General features: G+C 37.4%; 1 protein-coding gene across 1 annotated transcript in view; it reads left to right on the plus strand.

Annotated features, from left to right (window-relative positions):
* GNAI3 (G protein subunit alpha i3) overlaps nucleotides 1-18,138 on the plus strand; it is a 46,786-nt gene extending 28,648 nt beyond the window's left edge. The window contains exons 4-9 of the mRNA XM_012106955.5: nucleotides 3,253-3,410; nucleotides 5,723-5,851; nucleotides 8,993-9,122; nucleotides 9,698-9,851; nucleotides 14,331-14,543; nucleotides 14,635-18,138. Coding sequence (XP_011962345.3) covers nucleotides 3,253-3,410; nucleotides 5,723-5,851; nucleotides 8,993-9,122; nucleotides 9,698-9,851; nucleotides 14,331-14,521 — 762 coding nt within the window. The 3' untranslated portion in view covers nucleotides 14,522-14,543; nucleotides 14,635-18,138. The remainder of the gene's footprint in view (nucleotides 1-3,252; nucleotides 3,411-5,722; nucleotides 5,852-8,992; nucleotides 9,123-9,697; nucleotides 9,852-14,330; nucleotides 14,544-14,634) is intronic.
* The last annotated feature ends 612 nt before the right edge of the window (nucleotides 18,139-18,750 follow it).

An 18,750-nucleotide genomic window follows, 5' to 3' on the forward strand; every position in this document is an offset into this window, starting at 1 on the left:
CCATCTACCAGTTCTTTCTCGTTTTCTTACTTTCTTCCTCTCTTTTCTCATTCCTTCTTATCACCCAACTCTGTTTCTCTGTCATATTTGCTGTATCCAGTAACTGGTTAGTAATACTATCTTCCCTCTCTTTGTTGGCTTTTTCTCCGTCTCAGTTGTGTACTTACTTTCTGAGTTTCCTCCCTTTTTATTTCTCACTCTCTATCTGACCTCCTTTCTAGCCTGGCCATTCCTTCTCCCTTCCTTTCTTTCCTCTGTCAGATTAGTTATTAATCTTTGGGTCCCATCATTCCTTTGTCACCAGATGCAGCTGACATTCTGTCTTAGAATGTTCAGGCTGCTGTAATAAAATGCCACAGATTCAGTAGCTTATAAATAACTGGAATGTATTCCTCATACTTCTGAAGGCTGGAAGCCTGGGAACTGCGTGCCAGCATGGTCTGGTTAGAGCTGTCTTCCAGGTTGCAGACTTCTTGCTGTGTCTTCACTAGGCAGGAGGGGAGGGGATCTCTGGAGTCTCTTTTATAAGGGCATTCACCCATTTGTGAGGGCACCACACTGATGACCTAAGCATCTCCCAGGGGGCCTACCTCCTAAAACTATCACTTGGACTAGGATTTCAACATAGAAATTTGCTGCTGCTGCTGCTAAGTCGCTTCAGTCGTGTCCGACTCTGTGCGACCCCATAGATGGCAGCCCACCAGGCTCCCCTGTCCCTGGGATTCTCCAGGCAAGAACACTGGAGTGGGCTGCCATTTCCTTCTCCAATGCATGAACGTGAAAAGGGAAAGGGAAGTTGCTCAGTTGTGTCTGACTCTTAGCGACCCCATGGACTGCTGCCCACTAGGCTTCTCCGTCCATGGGATTTTCCAGGCAAGAGTACTAGAGTGGGGTGCCATTGCCTTCTCGGATAGAAATTTGAGGGGGATACAAACATTCACACCATACTATCCGCCTTTCTTTCATTTCTTTCTTGATCAAATCAGTACCATTAATCTCCAGGTCCTAACACTCCTGTGGCACCAGAAGAGGTTGACATTGTTAATTCCTCTCATGCCTGCTGAATCACCTAGCTCTCCAGCATCTACTCATCATAATCTACAACCCTATATAATTTTTTGAAGTTTCCCTTTTTTTTTCTTTCATATGTAAGGATTTATATTTATAGCTCCTCACTTATCTTTTGCTAGTTTTTTGTAGCTGGTAGGAGAGTGAATGGAAAAGCATAGAACTGTTGTGGGATAGGTTGCTTTTTCATATTTGCTTTATAGGTGGAGGTATGATGATCACTGAAAAGAGGGGCCTCTTTATGGAGCTATAAAAAAGGGTTTATTGTGAACAGGCAGGAGTAGGTCTCAGGAAGGGGTTAAAGGAAAGATGTTACCTCCTAAAACTTAACAAAGTCAAGACAGCAAAAATATGTATCAGTATCTCTGTTTTAAAGTTTCTAAAATTAGAATCATGGTATTTTAAAAAACTAATACTTATTGAGGTTTTTGAATACTTGCATGAGTATAGGTCAAATTTCAGAACCAAGGGACTGTAAAGTCTTTATTTTTTTAAACTTTTTTTTAATTAAAAAAAATTTAGTTTTATCCCTGGCCGTGCTGGGTCTTCGTTGCTGCGTAGGCATTTCTCTGGTTGCTGTGAGTGAGGGGTACTCTCTAGTTGTGGTGCATGGGCTTCTCATTGTGGTGGCTTCTGTTGTGGCGCACGGCCTCTAGGGCGTGTGGGCTTCAGTAGTTGTGGCATAAGGGCTGTTGCTCTGGCAGCATGTGAGGTCTTCCTGGATTAGGAATCAAACCGGTTTCTCCTGCATTAGCCGGCAGATTCTTTATCACTGAGCCACCAGGGACATCCCTATAAAATCTTTAAATGTTAAATAAGGCAATCTACCATATATAACTTCCTTGGTGGCTCAGGCAGTAAAGCATCTGCCTGCAGTGCAGGAGACCCAGGTTTGATCCTTGGGTCAGGAAGATCCCCTGGAGAAGGAAATGGCAACCCACTCCAGTATTCTTGCCTGAGAAATCCCATGGACAGAGGAGCCTGGTAGGCTACACTCCATGGGTTTATACCATATACGTAGAAGGACATGCCCACTGTTGACTACATTGCCAGTTCGTGTAATTTTTGAGCTTTTCTCATTCATTCCTTTTTAATAAAATTATTATATCTGAAAATAGAGGAGGGGAATATAGATATTAGATAAAGTTTATTAGAGAGGGATGGGTCTCTATTACTGGGAAAAATACTGGAAAGAATCGCAAAAGAAGAATATTACCTGACTGCTTGTAATATAGTTGATTGCTCCCCTTCCCCCTTTACTACTTCTTTATGAATTTGTTTAGCAGTTGCATTCTTATAGTTAATTAAAAATCTCCTGAGACAGATAAATAATTAGATTCAAGGCAGGGAAATCATCCCATGAGATCTGTGTTTATTTTTAAAGTATCTGACAAGCAGGGCTGGTTAGAACAAAGCAGTCACAATTCCCACAGCCCTTTCTGTCTTCTTTATCTCTCACATGTCTTACGTTTTAAAAGTATAACCACTTAGAAAGCTGTGCCTGTGACTCAGGAAGTTTTGATCAAATCTCTTTATGGTACTTTCTTTTTCTTCTTCTACCATTCTTCCTCTTTCTTATTTAGAAGATTATTATACTTCGGGGAAACCTGGAGACTCTGAATTTTTCCCTTAAGGATTTATTTCCTCCACTAGACGTCCAGACTCCGTAAATGCTTCAGTCTCTTCTTCCTGTTCTCTGTCTGAGATTTAGGGGGGGAAAGAGAGCAGTGTTGCCTTAAACTTGATTAATGTTTTACTCCCTTTGATGTGTTTAGACTTTACCTCTTATCTGCTAGTCTTTTCATTTCTATTTTTATTGTAGGCTTCCTTTAACAGAATGTATTCCATGTGCCTGTCTCTCAGACCAGTTTTTTCTGTCAAAGAAATCACGAGTGACCGGCATGGAGATCTGTAGGACAGTCAGGAGAGGTCTTTTCAGGGAATGGTGGAGTGAGAAGTGGGGGTGCACTTCTGACTGTAGCGGGGTGAGAAGGGAGGAGACAGGCTTCGTTGTAAATTCTCTCAAACTACACTGCCAAGAAAGGCCTCTTTCATGTCTCTTTTTAGAAGTAGTTACCATGTATTATGTGTGGTACCATTTGCCTGTGTGTGTTAACGAGACACTTATTAAGTCTTCAAGAAATGGAGAATCATCTGTCTCTCTCCCTTAAATGCTTTCCTCAGGACGATGCCCGGCAATTGTTTGTTTTAGCTGGCAGTGCCGAAGAAGGAGTCATGACTCCAGAATTAGCAGGAGTGATTAAACGGTTATGGCGAGATGGTGGGGTGCAAGCTTGCTTCAGCAGATCCAGGGAATATCAGCTCAATGATTCTGCTTCATAGTAAGTAATTTTTCCTTGTGAAACTAAAACAGAAAGTATCTTGGTGACCCTATCGAAAGTTCAGTGCCTATTCTTAAGGGAATATTTTAGAACAGACACCCTTAGAATTCTGAAGGATATATTTATAAAAATTGTTTCAGTTTAGGGTTATAGAGCCATTGGTCATTTTATGTGGCTTGGAGAAAAATATTTCCTCTTGGAATGTAAATGGGAGACTTGGCATCATTAGAGTAGCTCTGTGGCTCTGTGGTCATTTATAGTAAATACGTGAGAGGAGAGAAATCATTGCAGCTGAGTCCTGAATTTCTTTCTACTCAGTAAGTTCTCTCTGCATAAGGGCTTTATATTGATTGCCAGCTAACAAGAGAAGTTAAAATTGTGATATCCCTTTTATGCACACAACTCTCTGTGGCTGGGCTGCATTATGGATTTCTCTAATGGCACCCACTCCAGTACTCTTGCCTGGAAAATCCCATGGACGGAGGAGCCTGGTAGGCTGCAGTCCATGAGGTCGCTGAGAGTTGGACATGACTCAGTGACTTCACTTTCACTTTCATGCATTGGAGAAGGAAATGGCAACCCACTCCAGTGTTCTTGCTTGGAGAATCCCAGGGACGGCGGAGCCTGGTGGGCTGCCGTCTATGGGGTCGCACAGAGTCAGACACAACTGAAGCAACTTAGCAGTTACCACTTAAAAATCTTTTGTCTAGATCACAATAATAGCCTTTGTATAGAAGGAGAATGTTGAGCCTTGGGACAAAGCTGAAGCATCTGTTTGTTAAGCAAATTCTCTGGAGTGTTACATAGTTTTAGAAAATTTGTAATTAATACTTCTGTTAAGCTATTACATGTTGTCCTATATTTCTTCTTTTACAATGTGTTTATAAGACCTACATTCAGAACGTGTGGGTTTTTTCTTAATGTTGTTTTGGGGTCTTGGTGTGCTTTTGTTACCTGTATTCATCTCTGTACTAAATGAAGGCATTTCTAAGCATTAAGGTATTTTTTCCAATATTATATTCCCCTACTTTTCCTATCATTCTAGCTTAAATTGTTATAAGAAGAAATTAAATGATATTTGAGAAACATATTTTTTAAATGAAAACTTGACTTTAGAAACATGTCAGTTCAGTTCAGTCGCTCAGTTGTGTCTGACTCTTTGCGACCCCATGAATCGCAGCATGCCAGGCTTCCCTGTCCATCACCAACTCCAAGAGTTTACCCAAACTCATGTCCATCAAGTCAGTGATGCCATCCAGCTATCTCATCCTCTGTCGTCCCCTTCTTCTCCTGTCAGGATTCTATAATTTTCTCTGTAGTCATCAAAGCTAGATTGTAATTTTTAAAACATGCATTCAATAAGCTCTGAATCCTCTAACTATACCTGGAGACACATGATTTATAGAGTGGTTTTTTTTTTTTTCATAATTGTTGATCTAAGCTTGACTGATTCCCTAACATTAATGATGGTACTTAGCTTTGTGTGTGTGTGCATGCTGAGTCGTATCTGACTCTTTGCAGCCCCATGGACTATATCCTGCTAGGCTCCTCTATCCATGGAATTTTCCAGGCAAGAATACTGGAGTTGGTTGCCATTTCCTACCAAGTTGTATAGAGGGTCATTAATAATTCACTTACTATGATATCAGCTGTTCTTTAAAAAAAGATCGGGGGGGGGGCTGAAATTGTGCAGAATTTAATTTAGCTTTGAAGAAGTTTTTAAATTATTTCACTGAACAAGTGAAGTTTCTTTGGAGGTATTTATTTGTTTTTGGCTTAGATTAAAAAGAAATCTTTTAACTTTTCTGTTTCATGAATGAAAACAGGAGGAAATAAATACTCATTCTTACTGAGCTTAGTAGTTCTTTTTAATTTTAATAATTCAAACAGCATTTCTAATGCCCTGGCAAATGTTTAAACAGACAAATGACCTGTTAATTTAACTGTCTGAGGGCTTTTGTTTGGTTGGATTTTTATACTGTGCAGTGCACAGTTAATTTAGTATTGAATTTCAGGAGTCTTTATTAAGAATAGTGTTTTCATGTTTTTTAATTGGCTTTCACAGTTAAATTTTGGTAGAATTAATAACACTTTTGTGTAGTGTATAAAGAATCTACTTCAGTTGTCCTGTGCTAGATGCCCCTTTTTTTTCCTCATTATCATTTCTAAGATACTGAAGGTCTGGTTTGTTCTGCCACTTTAGTGACAGGTACAGATTCTGCTTTTAGCAAGGAACTAGTTTAGTCTGTTGACTTGCTCTGCACATGGTTGGCTTCATTAGGTAAAAATAAATGTGTATTTTACTTACTTAGTTACCTAAATGATTTGGATAGAATATCCCAAACCAACTACATTCCGACTCAGCAAGATGTTTTGCGGACGAGAGTGAAGACCACAGGCATTGTGGAAACACATTTCACTTTCAAAGACCTATACTTCAAGTAAGTCACTAGCCTTTTTCTAGATATGCCAAACACAAATATCTTTCCTTTAGTTAGTATCTGTTAATCGGGTATAATTTATCTAGGCAACTTTCTTTGATTCAGAAATTTATAATTATATTCATCTGCTAGTATTTGGCTCTTTTAAGTGAATGGGTCCAAGTGTTTCTTCTTTCTCCAAATACCGTCAAATATTTTTTCTATTTGGAGCAATTTGAATTCAAAATTAAATTAGAACTTACATATCAATAAAAGTAATCATGTGGTTACCAATTTATTTTATCTTTAATTTTATTCTTTTCAGCTGCTTTTTTATTGGAGTCACCAAAACAGGTATTGAATGTTTGTTGTTTAGAAGGGTAGCAACAATACTAAAAGGATAGAAAGTAGTGTTTTGGTTTAGTTTATGTGGCTTTGTTCTGGCATTTTGATATTAAAATAGAAATGCTTTTCTCACCAGTGTCAACTGTTTCTTACTGGATCTCACTTCTCTTTAAGTTTAATGGAATGAAGCTAATATTGTCATGGCCTTTGACTGATTAGTGCACAGTATAATGCACAGCTTAATTCTTAATACTGTGTACAGAGTGGAATATTGATCTAGGGGTAGAGTTAATTTGCAGAAGTAAGATGACTTATAAACAATTACTGTTTTAGAGAGAGAAAACTCTAGTATTCTAATACAGGGGATTTTCTCATCAGCATTAGTAATTCTAGAATAGGCTTCAGCTTGTCTCTGTGTTAATAATAGACCTGTCTTTTTGGTTCCTGTTTTCTGCTTTTGTGACCTTTGAGCTTAGGAGTAAACTTTCCCTCTTCAATATATGATGTCCTTTTTAGCTACTTCGTTATGCTTATATGTAGAATGTGACATTCAGCATTATTGCATGCAAATGTAACTTTAGCTCAGATTCTCTCAATTTTCTTTTCTCTGAAAAAAATTGCTTCATAGAATTCTGTATGCAGAACCGTATGCAAAATCCATACAGAGTTTAGCTATTACTAGACACTAGTTGAGGTCTCGAAGTCTTAATACACCAAAATGGATTTGAAACCTGATGGAGGAAAATAGCAGTTCAGCTGAATATTTTTAGAGTAGAAGAGCTGCTTTTCATAGTATTGATGAATTTATTAACAAGAATAGCAGAGTCTCCATGGATTATAAGTCATGAAACTGTAAAAATGAGATGATGTATGCTGTAAGATAAGTAATCCATTTATATGTCATGACCTTTACTTATTTAGTGTGGGAAACTTGTCGATGTCATAGTTGATCTTTAGTTAGGTAAATCCTATTGGTCTCTTTATGTCAGGATTAATAGCCTGATCTAATTAAGGTTCTGCACACACTTTATTGTTGGCATGTAGATATCTTGTTATGAAGTACTATCACTTCTTCCTTTTCCTCTTCTCTCTAGGCAAAAACCACTATCCATTTATTCAAACATTTATTGAGCATCTGCTATATGCAAGGCATTCTGTAATTGCTTACTTGCCTCTCAGTTATGAGGTAATGTTTATAAAATGTTGATGTTAGTGAATGATACTGTAAATGTTAATATATGTGAAAAGCCCACTTTGGGAACTTCACAGTGTTCTACCAGTTTTATGGATTTCATAGAAAGAAATGGTAGAGCATACTGAAATTATTGGTGTACCAGTGTGTGTCTGCCCTTGGAAGGTCCATGGTGAAATGTGTGATGTTAACTTTTCTAAAACTTACAAGTTTTAGAAGTTGTATTAGCGCCAACTTGTGATTGCCTCATTTCAGGGGTCAGGACTAAAGTTTCAAAAAACTGTGTTAAGATCAGCCAAAAGTTGGAGTTGGGTCATGAAGAGATGAGATGACTGTTCTTTTAAAACATACACTGAAAAATTATTCAACTATGTCTTAAATTTCTCTCAATCTGTTGAAATAGACACCTAGTCCCTATAGATCTGACACACTGAACCAACTTGGCAGAGTTTAACCTTAAAACATTTTATCATTGTCATTCAAACATATAACTTAAGAGTAGCGAACCATTTGTATACATACCTCCTCAGACCCTAGTACCAGTTAAAAAACAAAGTGATGCAGGTCCTTCTTTTACCGTAGGTGGCAAAAGAGGACACTGCTGACAGAAGTTCAGCAGTTTACTCAGAATATCAAGTTAAGTCTCCTGGAAGGGATTAGTGGAGTAAAACTAATCAGAAGTGGAACATAAGGTGTGTGAATGGTTTTGAGGCTTTGTTATTATTCATTAGGTTGAATGAGACTTGAAGTTGGAAAATACTGGTTTTGTGTTTAGATACTGGGTTCTTAGAGTTCTACCACAAAATATAATTTACTTTTTTCTGCAGTTAATCTTGAAAATATTTTCCTTAAAGTAAGAAAAACATATCTCAGTTATAACTCGATGTAAAGAAAGAAAAAGTAAGGAGAACAAAATTTTGAATCAGTAGAATTATGGAAGCAGGATGCAAGTTGGGGATTTATGTTTTTTCATCGTTCTTTTTCTTTTTTATCTGTTTAACTAAAGAGATAAATCGTTTTGAGAGGTAGAGTGGTGTTGTGAGTACCAGCTTGGGTACAGGGATTAGAGCTCCAGTCCCCATTTGTTAGTAGTGTTCCCTTGGGCAAATGAACATATCTGCACCTCAGTTTCTTCATCTGTAAAAGGGGATAATAATAGTACTGGCAGGAGTGTTATGAGGGTTAAATGAGTTAATATACTTAAAGATGTTTAGGGTAGTGTCTGGCAAATGTTAGTTATTATTTTTACTATCTCAGATTGTTCAGTATTGTTCAGCTTTTCATTTTTCCTGTCTTTTCCCCTCCTTCCTTTAATCTGTTTCACTGCTCACTCTGCTGACTTTTGGCACATCTGGCACAAGCTTTGATAGAGAGGAGGCTCAACTGTTTCTCTAAAATGAGAATCTTGATTGTTCTTCAACTTTATTTTCTCATATTGTTCTCTTACATTTAACTACAGATAATTTTTATTTGCTTCTTGTTTGTCTTTTTTTTTTATTATAAATGGGGTTTTGAAAATGCAATAGTGGGAACTTCCCTAACCATTTCAGTTTCGAAATGTGTGTGTGTGTGTGTGTGTGTGTGTGTGACCTTGCTAAAATTGTGCATTCTTTCCCCTTGTTCAGGATGTTTGATGTAGGTGGCCAAAGATCAGAACGAAAAAAGTGGATTCACTGTTTTGAGGGAGTGACAGCAATTATCTTCTGTGTGGCCCTCAGTGATTATGACCTTGTTCTGGCTGAAGATGAGGAGATGGTATGTTGGACCTTCTGGTAAATAAAAGACCTGTCTAATGCAAGCAGGAAATGGAAAATAATTCTTAGGAAGACTTTGTGCATCCATTTACTTATTGAACCAGAACCTAATAGTCTTAATTTTTCTCCTTGTCAGTGAGATTAAATTTTCAAATTATTGATTTATACCCTGTTAACCATAAGGAGATATGACAGCACACTGAGTATATGGACAGGATTAGGTCTCTTATTAGCTAGTCCTTATTCCCACTTCCCAAGCTTCAAGAATTATAAAAATAAGGACTGACTCAGCTTTTGTATTATCAGTATCTGACTAGTTTCCATGATTGCACATCAGTGGTTTTAAGACTTCATGGTCTGAGACTTCTCTTGTGGTGCAGTGGCTAGGACGACGCCACACTCCCACCGCAGGAGGCATGGGTTCAAGCCCTGGTCGAGGAACTAAGATCCTGCATGCTGCGTAGCACAGTCAAAGGAAAGAAAAGAAATAAACCCTTTCTGGTCTGTTTTTCATTAATAGTTAATCTACTTTTACTTTTTGCTACTGACCTATATCATCCTTTGTTTATTTCTCAGAACCGAATGCATGAAAGCATGAAGCTCTTTGACAGCATTTGTAACAACAAATGGTTTACAGACACTTCAATCATTCTGTTTCTCAACAAGAAAGATCTTTTTGAGGAAAAAATAAAGAGGAGTTCATTAACTATCTGTTATCCAGAATACACAGGTAAAGGGTCATGAAAGATTTTGTTGGAGGTATACATCTTGAATCAAAACTTTCATGACCTTCCTACAGCTGTCATTTGTTTTGAATATTGTATGTATCTCCTTGTGGAGAGTGTTCATTTGTAGTGGTATCAGCATTAAGCATGTGCTTAAGACCCCTGAAGTCTAAGGTGCTATTCCAGATATAATCATATTTATGATGTTTATATTTCTGCCCTCATTTTTTGAGGTAAAGAAAGATAAAAATTTGATATAAATATATTCACAAAAAACAAGGATAAGATAGAGTTTTGCACTCAAGAAACTAACATTAGTTATAGAAAGAGAGAGAGAGACACACACACATGTAAAGAGTTTCATTTTAGTGTGAAATGTTCATTAATAGAAGAACCAAAGAAGTGGTTACCTCAGTGGGATCAGTGTAATCTTTTTCTAGAGGAAATGACACTTGGAGTGAGAGAGTAGGAGGATGAACTAGAAATCATCAGGCAGGTGGGGGAGTAAAAAACATTTTAGGAAAAGAAAATAGCATATATAAAAATCTGCAGTTAAAATTGACATTATTTGTCATAACTGCCATGACTGGTAAGGACATCAGTGGGTTCACTTGAATTTAAACCAGCTCTAGATAGGAAAAAAATCTCAGTCTCCTCATTTGCTACTCCAGTGGAGAGCACATCTCATATTTTAGAACAAATAGGGGTGCCTTGCTTAAATAAAAATAGCATTTAATGTATAATTGTGTGAAAGGTTTATGGGTAAAGCTGTATTTTTGCAGCATTGTGACAGTAGCTTCTGCTTTAATATTAAACAGCTTGTTATTTAAATACTGGATCAAAATGGTTGGCTTCAAAATGTCATCATTAATTAACTTCATGTGCAAAAAAAGAAAAAGACATGATTTGTTCTGAAACCTAGGAGGAATTTAAAATTGCTGGAGCCTAGACTGTGGGGAGGAGTGGTTAGAGAAATGGGCAGGGATGCTTGTAGAGGGCATTGTATGCCATGCTGAGACAGGGGAACTGTTGAAGGATATTCTTTGGGGTACATGATGTAGTAGGAACTGATTTTAAAAGATTACATAATAGATGCCAATAAAGATAGATAGTAGGGGAGTTGAATTAGTAAGGACTTTCAGTATACACATTGAAACTTTTGGTGAAGGTACAGAGATACAGAATTCAGGGACAAGAATGCAGATGGTCCTCGAGAATGCAGTTAGAATTAGGAAATATTGTCAGAAGTCCTGGAAGCCCTTCTTTCCCCATCTTTTTTCTCTTCTGTGTCTTCTCTATTCTTCTCTCTCTCCTTACCAACTCTCTCCTGTTTAGTGTATATGATAAAAGTTGGCCCTGTCATGGTTACTGTATCTCCTCCATTTAAAAAACCAGGCTAGATTGGGATTTGTTGGCCCAAGGTTCAGATTGATTGGCCAAGGTTAAGTAAGGCAAAAACCCTTAGCTCAGTAAGTTGAGGTTAGGGTCAACAAACGTGAGCACTAGGGCTGTATCATTATGACCTTTAGATCAGAATTAAGTGTTTCTAGGAAAGTAGACCTCTTGTTAGCTGAGCAGATGCTGTAAATGCTTTCTATAATAAGGTGAAAGGGTGTAGCTAGGGTAAGGAAATGGAAAGAGTCAGAGATACTCTTGATTGGTACTTGGTACGTTCCTAAATATAAATTCATTTAGGAATGTTAAATATGAGTTCATATTTTGGAATGTTGGTTTTGAAGTTTCTGAAACATCCTGATAGAGATATTTAATAGATAGTTATATATATGGCCTTGGAGCTTGGGGAGAGGTTAAAGGTTAGTAACAGATACTGATTTGGGATCATGTGTAAATACAACATGAAAATGGATGAGATGACCTAGGGTGATGATATAGAATGAGGAGAGAAAAGAGTAGGATGGGAGCAAATACCAGCCTCTGTTGGCAGGAGAGAAAGAAAGGTATGTATTGGATATAAAGAGAAGAATCTGGAAAGCTGAAGTGTCATAAACTAAGAGGAGAGTTTAAATAGTGCGGAGTGGTCAACAATGTCATATGCATATTTTGAAAAAATGTCTTGTGGAGCTAGCAGTTAGAAGATCATTGACTGTTAATGGAGAGCATTGTCAGTGGAATGAGAGCAGAGCCAGGACCAGTGAGTTACTGAGTGGGCAGTGAAGAAATAAAGACAAGTATAGCCTCCTCTTGAGCAGCTTAGATAACAGGGGAAGGAGAGATCTTTAAATGTTTATAGGCTTAGAGTAAGATCCTAAAGCAAAAGAGAAGTTGTTAAAAGTAGATGTAATTAATGGAGCAAAATTTGTAATCAGGTGGGAAAAGAAGGAATCAAGAGTCTAGGTAGGATGGATGGATAAATAAATTAGTATATCTGTACTATGGAATATTATTTAGGTATGTGTGTGTGTGTGCTCAGTCGCGTCTCTCTCTTTTTGACCCCATGGAGTGCAGCCTGCCAGGCTTCTATTTAGCTATAAAAAGGAACAAAGTATTGATAATGCTACAACTTTGATGAATACTATAAACTTTATACTAAATAAAAGAAGCCAAACAGAAAAGGTCACATTTGTATGATTCCTTCTATATGGTATATCCCAAATAGGCAGATCCATAGAGACAGAAAGCAAGTTGGTTGGCAGGAAATTGACACGGGGGAATGAGGAATGGTTACTTAATGGGGTATTTTTCTGGGGTGGTAGGAAAGTTTGAAACTAGAGAGAGGTGGTGGTTGTATAACATGTGACTGTACTGAATACCACTGATTGTAAACTTACTGCATGTTATGTGAGTTTCATTTCAACTTAAAAAGTTGAGATGTAGTTTTAAAGCCCTGTGACCTCTCTCTTCTTAGAGAATTTAGAATTGCAGCCTCTGTTAAGAGTGAGGAGGAAGATGAAAGTGAAAGTGAAGTCGCTCAGTCGTGTCCGACTCTTTGCGACCCCGTGAACTGGGGCCCACCAGGCTCCTCCGTCCTTGGGATTCACCAGGCAAGAATACTGGAGTGGGTTGCCATTTCCTTCTCCAGGGGAACTTCCCGACCCAGGGTTCGAACCCAGGCCTCCCGCATTGCAGGCAGACGCTTTAACCTCTGAGCCACCAGGAGGAAGATGAGAGTTGGTTAAGTTTATAAAAGGTAGCCAGATTTTAGAATGGGAGAAAAATTTTAAGACAAGTAAAGGATTGATGTTAATGTTTCAGCTGGGAATCTTCACACACAGCAAAGAGTTGTCAATATCTTATCCATTTTTTGGTAGGGGGTGGGATGAATTTCCAAGCCTGTTTTCCATTGCTGTCATTCGTAAGAATTTTCACATCATGTTTTGGTCATCTGTCTAAATGTTTGCCTTTCCGCATTCCTCATGGGCCAGAGAAGGGGGCAACAGAGGGATAAGATGGTTGGATGGCATCACTGACTCAGTGGACATTAATTTGAGGAGATAGTGGAAGAAAGAGGAGCCTGGCACGCTGTAGTCCATGGAGTTGCAGAGAGTCAGACATGACTGAATGACTGAATGACTGAACAACAGCAGCTGCTTTAATTTACAGAAGTTCTGTACATCTCAGTAAATCTTATTCAACCACCTACCAAGCTATCTTCCTTCCTCTTTTAAAATATTGTTTAAATAATAGTCATTTTTTTCTTAAGCTTTCCTTTGTTATTTAGTCTTCTTTATATACTTGGTTGTTGATATTTTTTGGGTCATGCTTAATGTCACTGAAAATAGCCCCTAATTCTCAGGCAACTGTGTGTTGTCTTTGTTGAGTTTCCCTGGCTCTGTAGCCAATTTCTAAAGCTATTCTAAAAACTCACAAGTAAACAAGATTGTTTCGGAAGCAAGTGATTAAGAGTGTTAATTTCAAATGTTGTTGAAATAGGGTTACTTTGGATAACCCCCTCTTTGAAGAAATAACAGATTTATTGAGATCTTCACGTACCATAAAACGCACCACTTAAAAGTGTGCGATTCAAGCCCCTTCCCATTTGCATCTACTGATTACCTTTGGTTATTTAAACTATTGCTGTAAGGCTCTGAGGCTAAGCTCTGTTAAAACTGGATGATTTTGAAAAGAAGCATGAGTTACCCTTTTGAATTGTTTATTTCAACATGACCCAAGGAACACAAGTTCTCTTAACTTTTTAAGCAATTGTGTTCTTCTAGAAATGCATCCTTCTATTTCCCTAGTTTCTTTTTATACTTTCTAAATTTTTTAGCTAAAAAAGGCAAATAAAAGGGAAAAAGGAAAAAAGCTTTGTTTTCCTGGATCTTTGTGATAAGTTTACTGACAATGAGATTGTGCACTCAAGAAACATGTGATTATAGAAAAACCTAATGATTATAGAAAAATAGGAATCTTTATTTCAATTGGGTTATAGTCCCTCTCTCCATAAGTAAATGGTGATGGCCTGATTTAATTGAGTTCAGGCAGCTGTTATAATTTGAACTAAGAATATTGGGTGTCTGCCTCAGGTTCCAACACATATGAAGAAGCAGCTGCGTACATTCAGTGCCAGTTTGAAGATCTGAATAGAAGAAAAGATACCAAGGAGATCTATACCCACTTCACCTGTGCCACAGACACCAAGAATGTGCAGTTTGTTTTTGATGCTGTAACAGATGTCATCATTAAAAACAACTTAAAGGAATGTGGACTTTATTGAAGAGTGTGGATGTTAATAAAAGGTAAAACTTTGAAAGGTTTAGTTATAGTGCTGTTAGTGATGTCTCTTGACTTTGTAAACTTTTCCTAATTACAGCTGTTTTTCTTTTCTAGTTATTACGGTGTGGAGTGTTGAGACCAGACTTCCTTTGCTGCCTCATTGGGCAGCTGCAAGCATGAACGGGACCAGGGAATGGCAGCAGCATGCAGAATCCTAGCACTCTTTTAGCACAATCTTCTGTATTAGGGAACTCTTAATTGACACAAGATGCTAAAGTCAGACATTGGAATTGGAGCAACTGTAGTATGATTTGATCATCGAGACATGACTTGGATTTCATAGTCTCAAACGTTTAGGGCAGATGTGAAGTTGAGGTGCTGCATTCCAGAACTTCAATATGTAGCTTACTGTTTTTCTTCTTCCCTCTTGACAAACCACCAGTAGTTCATTTTTTCAAGTTTTTTTTTTTCATTAAGGGAAGAATAACTTCACTGAATTTTATTTTTTTGTGAAAGAACCTTTATTAAAACACAATCTTAACTATGCACATGATGTGACCAGATCATCTTGAAAATATTTCTCTTAGTAGGAACACTTTGTTTTTAACTCTAGGTATGGTCAGAATATAATATTTCCATAATAACTTAATTCTTTTCAGTTATTTGGGCTCTAATTATAGGTTTTTTGGTTGAAATTTATGTTACTATCCTGCTCAGAGTACCATTATGGTTTCTAAATGGCAGTTACATTGAAGAAGTCTATAGTAAGATTCAAGCTCTGTCTCTTTTTTTTTTAAGCTTGTGGTTGAAGGTTAACCTAGTTTATGCTTATCACCAAATTACGAGATAAATGCTGATGTAGTATGATAAAGTCAGCTTCTTGGATACAGACACACCCAGGGCAGCTGTCAATTAGAAAAGTATATTGCTAAATTCCAAACAGAACCAGTGACTTTGCTGCTGCATATCTGCTAAATTGATCACTTTGATTCTTGCTTGTTTGTCTCAGTCATAGGGAGTTCTGTAAAAGATGCCCCATGTTTTCCATCTTCCATTGGCCTTTTCTGTTGAGAAACATCTGAAGTGTATTAAAAAGTGCATGCTTTTACTTTGTAAATGTGGTGCCAAATCCCTGTTTGCCATTGTTTTTTTTACTGTAGCAATGTTGATTGTAGTAATCTTTAGTCAGTACCTTGTTTTGCTGAAACTATTGATTTGGGGACTTTTTTCTACTTTGTCGTGTGTACAGATTTTTAATCTGTTATAGTTGACAGCAGTATTAAAATGGTGAGTAAAGAGTCCAGGTTTGTTCCTGTTTGTAATTAGTCCTTTCTGGAAATATTTTCTTCTGCTGTTTTTTGCCCCTGCTGTGTGCTTAGGCCTTTGTCTGAGAATGGGTTTAGGTAGAAGGGTTCTCTGAAGGTCTTAAGTCTTTTGGTGTATAAGTATTGTTGAATCTTGGCCTGACTGAGGTTGTTATGTCATATCTGTATAAGTGATGCACAGTCAAAACCCATTTTCCAGATTTACATTTTGGTTTTGTGAAGAGCTCTTTTCACGTCAGCCTGCAGGTCCTTTTGTGCAGTGTACTGCAAATGGCATTAAATATTGAATGGTCCATTAGGGGAAGGCAGATGAAGAGAATGCAGTTTGAGCATTCCAAATCAGTAATTTGAGTAGTGCCTTTTGGGGTCCAGTCTTTTTGGATTGGATTCTATTTCATCTTTTGATGTGACCTTTCAGTAGTTTTAAAAAAAGGTTGGTGGTCATCAAAGCTGGTTCAGAAAGCAAGCCACAGCAGTTCAGTGCCTTTATTGGTAGGTTTTTTTCTTTTTGCTTTCTTGGGAAAATTACAACTCTGCAGGTGGTATAACTGTATTATCTAACAACTTTTTTTTTTTAGAATTGGCAAAACTGGATCTAAAAGAAAGAAAATTATCAGCTTCAATTGGTGATTGACTTATGCTCACAGTGTAAATAAGGGATCGTTCTTGTTCATTTTTAATATATCTTTTCCTTATTGTATTCTGTGATGTAGAATCATTTGGAAATGAGAACTGGTAGAATGTTACTTTAACGGTAGTTTTTCTATAGTGTGGGCTAGTGGGATCGTGTTGTTGATAACCCAAAACAAGAGATAATCCAAAAAAGTTAATTTAACTTGAAATGCATTTTGTATTTTCATTTGAATATGTCTATCTGATGTGTTAATTTTTTTAGCCTTTTCATTAATGAAAATAGTAATTCTCTACTTTTTTGACCTTACACCATTTACATTTGTCCTACATTTGTGAGGATCACCTCTTACCCCTCCATCCCAAATAATTTATCAAAATGCACATTCGTTGAGGGCACAGTTTCAGTCTGTGGTTTTCAAATATGCCTTCAGTCAAAATCACCTGGATCCATCTCAGAGATTGACTCTTGGCTGGTGGGCTAGCAGTCTATAATTTTAAAAAGGTGATTTTGATCTGATGAATCTGATGGTCTGCCTTACAAACCACTATTGTGTTTTGAATTAAAAGATCTTTTCTTATAGCAGAGCCAAAATGTGGGGATGACACATCATATCTACTAGCTTGGAGAAAAAGAATTGATAATTGTAATCAAAGAAATGAAAAATCGCCTGTATCTTTTTGGTAGAGAATACTGAAAATTTATGATGGATCATGTTTCAGAATTTAGTTGGCCAGGCTTTGGACCATCTAAGAAATCAGCACATCTAAGAAAATTTAAAAATTAAATAACAATAAATAGCCATTAGCAGGAAGGACTGTAACAGCAGCTTTATTTTGTTGACAGTCACATCTTAGCCACCTGATTAAAACTCTGGGGTGTAAAATTGCCATGTTATGCTCCTATGTAAAGAGGAAGAATTCTGCTCCTTAATGGTCAGTCTTAGGGAATAAATCACCTTACAATTTCAGCTTTTCAGCAGATTCACCTCCTGGCATGAAAATTCTAAGAACTGTTAGAGTTATTCATAAGTGGATCTTGAAGTATCATTTTTGTCTTGGATGGTTTGACTCTAGACCTCTAGTTCAGTGCATTGTACCTGACAGGTTGTGACTTTTCACAAGGTGCTGCTTTCGAAGAATAGATGGACCACATTTTAAAAACCTGTTTCCTTGACTTGTTTATTTTTTATTCTCTTATGTATTCTATTTGTGTTTTATTATATACACATTTTGGAGTATTTAAAAATAACTGCTGGTTCTTCGAATTTATTTGCTCACCTTATTTTCTTACATTCAGGCCACTGATGTGTGGCCGTTCTCTCTGATTTGTAGCTATAACTTTGTTTGGACCTTGATGGCCTGATCTGGTTAGTTACTTTTTTATATTTATCCATTTGCTTAGCATAGTTCTGGCGTTTCCTGTTGTAGAGCTCCTTGCTGTATTGGCAGTTACATACAAGGGGAAGTTAGTCTCTCAGTCAGTCAGAAAGCTGCCTTTGAATGATTTTTTTTTTCTTTTAGATGTTCAAAAAACAGTGGCCCCGTACTCATTGATACAAACCTAAAATATTAATAGTACTAATTCCTTTTACTGATTCCCTGTGAGATCTTTCATATGTGATACTGACTTTAAGAATAAAATTATCTCAGTTTCCCTGTACTGCCAGGTAATTTTCTTCTTCCAGTTTAGGCTTCAAAGTACAAATCAGAGATCTGACCTGAACCAGCCACAGGTCTCCTTGTAAACTTATGACTGTCCAAACACAAAAGAAAACCAAGCTGCTTAGAGACCTGAAACTTAGATACCTTTTGCTATCAACTATCAGAAAGTAAAAGATTTAATTTAAGTGAGGCATACTGAAGAACAGACTTCCAGGATGGTCAGGATCCTTGTTCCTTTACCCTTGTTTAGGTTTTGAATCCCCATTCCCCCTCACCACCCACCCTCCAGTTTTCTCACAATCTTTTATGAATTACTTCTGCTGAGGAGAGCATATTTCAGAACAAATCAGGGCAGGACAGTTATTTTCTGATACTATGTCAGGCCTGCACCTGGCTTTACTCAAGTCTTCTCAGGAATAAGAGATAATATGGAATATTATGCAGCAGCAGATACTTGTGGTGCAAGATTAACATAGAGACTCTTTGGCTAACCTCGACTCAATCAACATGTCCAAATCAGGTCCAGGGAATATGTAGTTTTCAGGTAAATTCCTCAGGTGGTTCTGATGTGACTAACCTGGGCCAACATCCTGGGGACAACTGAATAGAC

The sequence above is a fragment of the Ovis aries genome, chromosome 1 (genome assembly GCF_016772045.2).
Source record: "Ovis aries strain OAR_USU_Benz2616 breed Rambouillet chromosome 1, ARS-UI_Ramb_v3.0, whole genome shotgun sequence".
Lineage (NCBI taxonomy): Eukaryota > Metazoa > Chordata > Mammalia > Artiodactyla > Bovidae > Ovis > Ovis aries.